The sequence below is a fragment of the Ochlerotatus camptorhynchus genome, unplaced genomic scaffold, assembly GCF_037179485.1.
Source record: "Ochlerotatus camptorhynchus isolate MF236.1 unplaced genomic scaffold, CSIRO-AGI_Acam_v1.1 ptg000239l, whole genome shotgun sequence".
In the NCBI taxonomy this organism is placed as follows: domain Eukaryota; kingdom Metazoa; phylum Arthropoda; class Insecta; order Diptera; family Culicidae; genus Ochlerotatus; species Ochlerotatus camptorhynchus.
This window is the reverse complement of record NW_027040729.1, coordinates 997,034-999,695: the sequence shown is the minus strand read 5'-3', so window position 1 is coordinate 999,695 and position 2,662 is coordinate 997,034. Positions and strand designations below refer to the sequence as shown.

General features: G+C 42.6%; 1 protein-coding gene across 1 annotated transcript; it reads right to left on the bottom strand.

Annotated features, from left to right (window-relative positions):
- Positions 1 to 782: 782 nt before the first annotated feature.
- Positions 783 to 2,377, bottom strand: LOC135704409 (uncharacterized). Its single transcript, XM_065225858.1, has 2 exons — positions 1,451 to 2,377; positions 783 to 1,388 (listed from the first exon to the last, which is right to left on the bottom strand). Exons 1-2 carry the CDS (start codon positions 2,366 to 2,368, stop codon positions 783 to 785), a joined length of 1,524 nt encoding a protein of 507 aa, XP_065081930.1. The 5' UTR covers positions 2,369 to 2,377.
- Positions 2,378 to 2,662: the final 285 nt, after the last annotated feature.

Sequence of the window (2,662 nt, the reverse complement as noted above, 5' to 3'; positions counted from 1 at the left end):
AGAAGAGCTTGGCACAATCTGGGAGTGAACAGAACCTGCCACTAAAGCCATCATTTCTGAGGTCCACCATCCTGGCTTGAATAATGTTTGTTAGGCGATTGGGTTAGTTTAAAATTATGAGATCACATGAAAGTAATGTGAATTTCACATGGGTATTTTCCATTAATTATGTGATTTATTTTTTGAGTGTACTTCATTTCATATAGTTGCAGAGAATAATCAAGGCTTACTTTGATCAAAAATACATAATAATCAAGATTAAGCTTGATCCGGGTCACTGGATGGCCTACTGGTCACTCAGTATTTAGAACCAGGTTTATTAAAATATTAATCAGCACTACCCATAGATGGCTGTTGCTGTGGATTTTCAGCATCACCTTGTTCTAGACGACTCGTACCTTTTCTTACATTTTCATGAAAACTTTGGGTTTCACCTCGGTTCTCTGATTTGTTTAAAAACTGTAATCAATACTTTGACAGATCGATGTCCATGTATAACACTTAAAATCCAAAAACAAAAGTTTCAACTTTTAAAACTCTAGTTCCGCATGGCCATACGATTCTATTATGATGTGTTCCAAACATGGCATGTGGGAATTCCATAGGCCATAATTGGAACATACCACAATAGGAACGTATAGCCATGACTGGTATACCTATCCAAAATGCAAAATGACTGATGAAGAGCGCTCATTTGAACTAGACCAACGGAAATGTATATTTCAAAGGTGATTTAAAACTATTACAAACACGACAAATATCTAATCACTTAAAATTCACCTTCAAGCAACGCTGAGAACGGCACGATACAACCACCGTGGCTTTCGGTCAACGAAATTGATCACGCAGTTGGGCATCGCTCGCTGAGCCATCTCCACATCCTTGCCCGTGATCAGTGCACACCGGTTTATCTTCAAATACTTCAAACAGGGAAATATGTTTGCCACCTGCAGCAAGCTATCCCCCAGCAACCAGTCAAAATGCTCCAACCGCAGCCGCTTGACACTGCTCTGCCGTTGTGAACCGATCCTCATCAGTGCCATACTGCTAAGAGTTAGCTGCTCTACGTTTACCAGATCCCCAAGCCAATCAAAACCATCGCCCGCAAGCTGCCTCTCCTCGGGAAACTCGAAATCTGCCACGGTCAATCGATTGAGCTTGGTGAAGATTCTACCGATGTGGATCATAAGAGCATTGTCCATTTGCTTGCTCCGGGTGCCAATGACCTTGAGAGCCCGAACGCTCGGTAGCATGTAGTTCAACTGCTTGACGAATGCTCCCTGATCGAGAAGCTTCTTGTGCCAATAGAGACAGAAGGTTTCAACGGTCGGTAACGGTTTACAGCCATCAATCATGTGGTGTTTCAGGCATCCATCGATGAGAAGAATCTGTATCAATGTAGAGGATATTAATTATCGATTGGATTAAATAAGACATGTTCATTGCATACCTTTAAGTTCTTTAGCTTCTCCAGAATGCAAAGCGATCTATGTTCCATCCTATCTGCGATGAATCCAAAAGTGGTCAACTGAGGACAGTTGTCGCAAATCACTTCTAACAGTGAAACCGACATTCGAATGTGGAGAAAAAGTACGTTTAGCTTGGGAATACCCGTGAAAAGCTGACGCAACGACTCATTATCCAAATAGAAATTAGTTCCCCAAAGCTTAAGCGTTTCCAAGTGACGTAAATCCAACAGTTCAATCGGAGCTCGATTGAAGTCTGCAAAGACCTCCAATGTTTTTAACTGTGGCGACAATGCTCCCAACGCTTGAAACGAAGTCTCCGTAACGTTGCGTCGGAAATACATACTCAAATTCCGCACACTGGGCATCACCCGAGAGACGTTAAAACCCGGTACATCGAAAATAGCGTCGGTTGATCTTAAATCGACTAGATGTGCCAACACCGGAAACTCCTGCGTTCTCAAATAAGCCTCAGCGTCGTTGGTGACATTGACGACCAGTCTCCTCAAATTTGGTAATTTCTGAAGCATTTCCTTCAATTGTACCGGTGTGAACAACGACTGGCTACCGAATACCTCAATATATTCACCAAACTTTATCAGAATCACCAAAATCAACACCACGTCTATTCCACTGCTACCGAAGTCCACCGTCAGGTTCCGGTACGTTCGCCAACTTTTCTCCAACACGTCAACAACCAATCGCTTCTCGATTAGTTCCTGCTCTTTGAGTCTCAGCCGAACGCTAGCCAGATAGCGGTACGAAAAAGCCAGTACAGCCCAGCGTCGGCATACGAGAGAAGATGCTTTGCGATCGCACAGCGGAAGGAAGCTCATTATATAATCGATAGTTTCCTCCGGAAGGTGATGGATGTGGGTTCCGGTTGTTTTGGAGAGCGCCATTGAAATCGGGTTCAAATTGTTATGTTATGGATGTAACGGAAGAAAGAACACTTTGGACTGACGATGTGAGTACGGGGAACGACAATATAGCCTCAGTGGATCGTATCTTTAGGTAGACTTGATAAATGCAGGTACCTAAGAGGGATTACCATTGAATAATTTTACCTGTATCTAATGTTGGTTTTGACGAAAAATACCGTTAATCCGTTCTACGTGAATGCCACAGTTGGTCAAAATTTTAAGAGTCTTTCCTAGTTCGAATATGAGATTCCTAGGACCTTAACCTTTACTATA

Excerpts from the sequence above, each read along its gene's own strand:
- LOC135704409 (XM_065225858.1), bottom strand. The coding sequence starts at position 2,368 with ATGGCGCTCTCCAAAACAACCGGAACCCACATCCATCACCTTCCGGAG. Across the intron at positions 1,389-1,450 it reads AGAAGCTAAAGAACTTAAAG|ATTCTTCTCATCGATGGATG; the intron begins GTATGCAATGAA and ends ACATTGATACAG.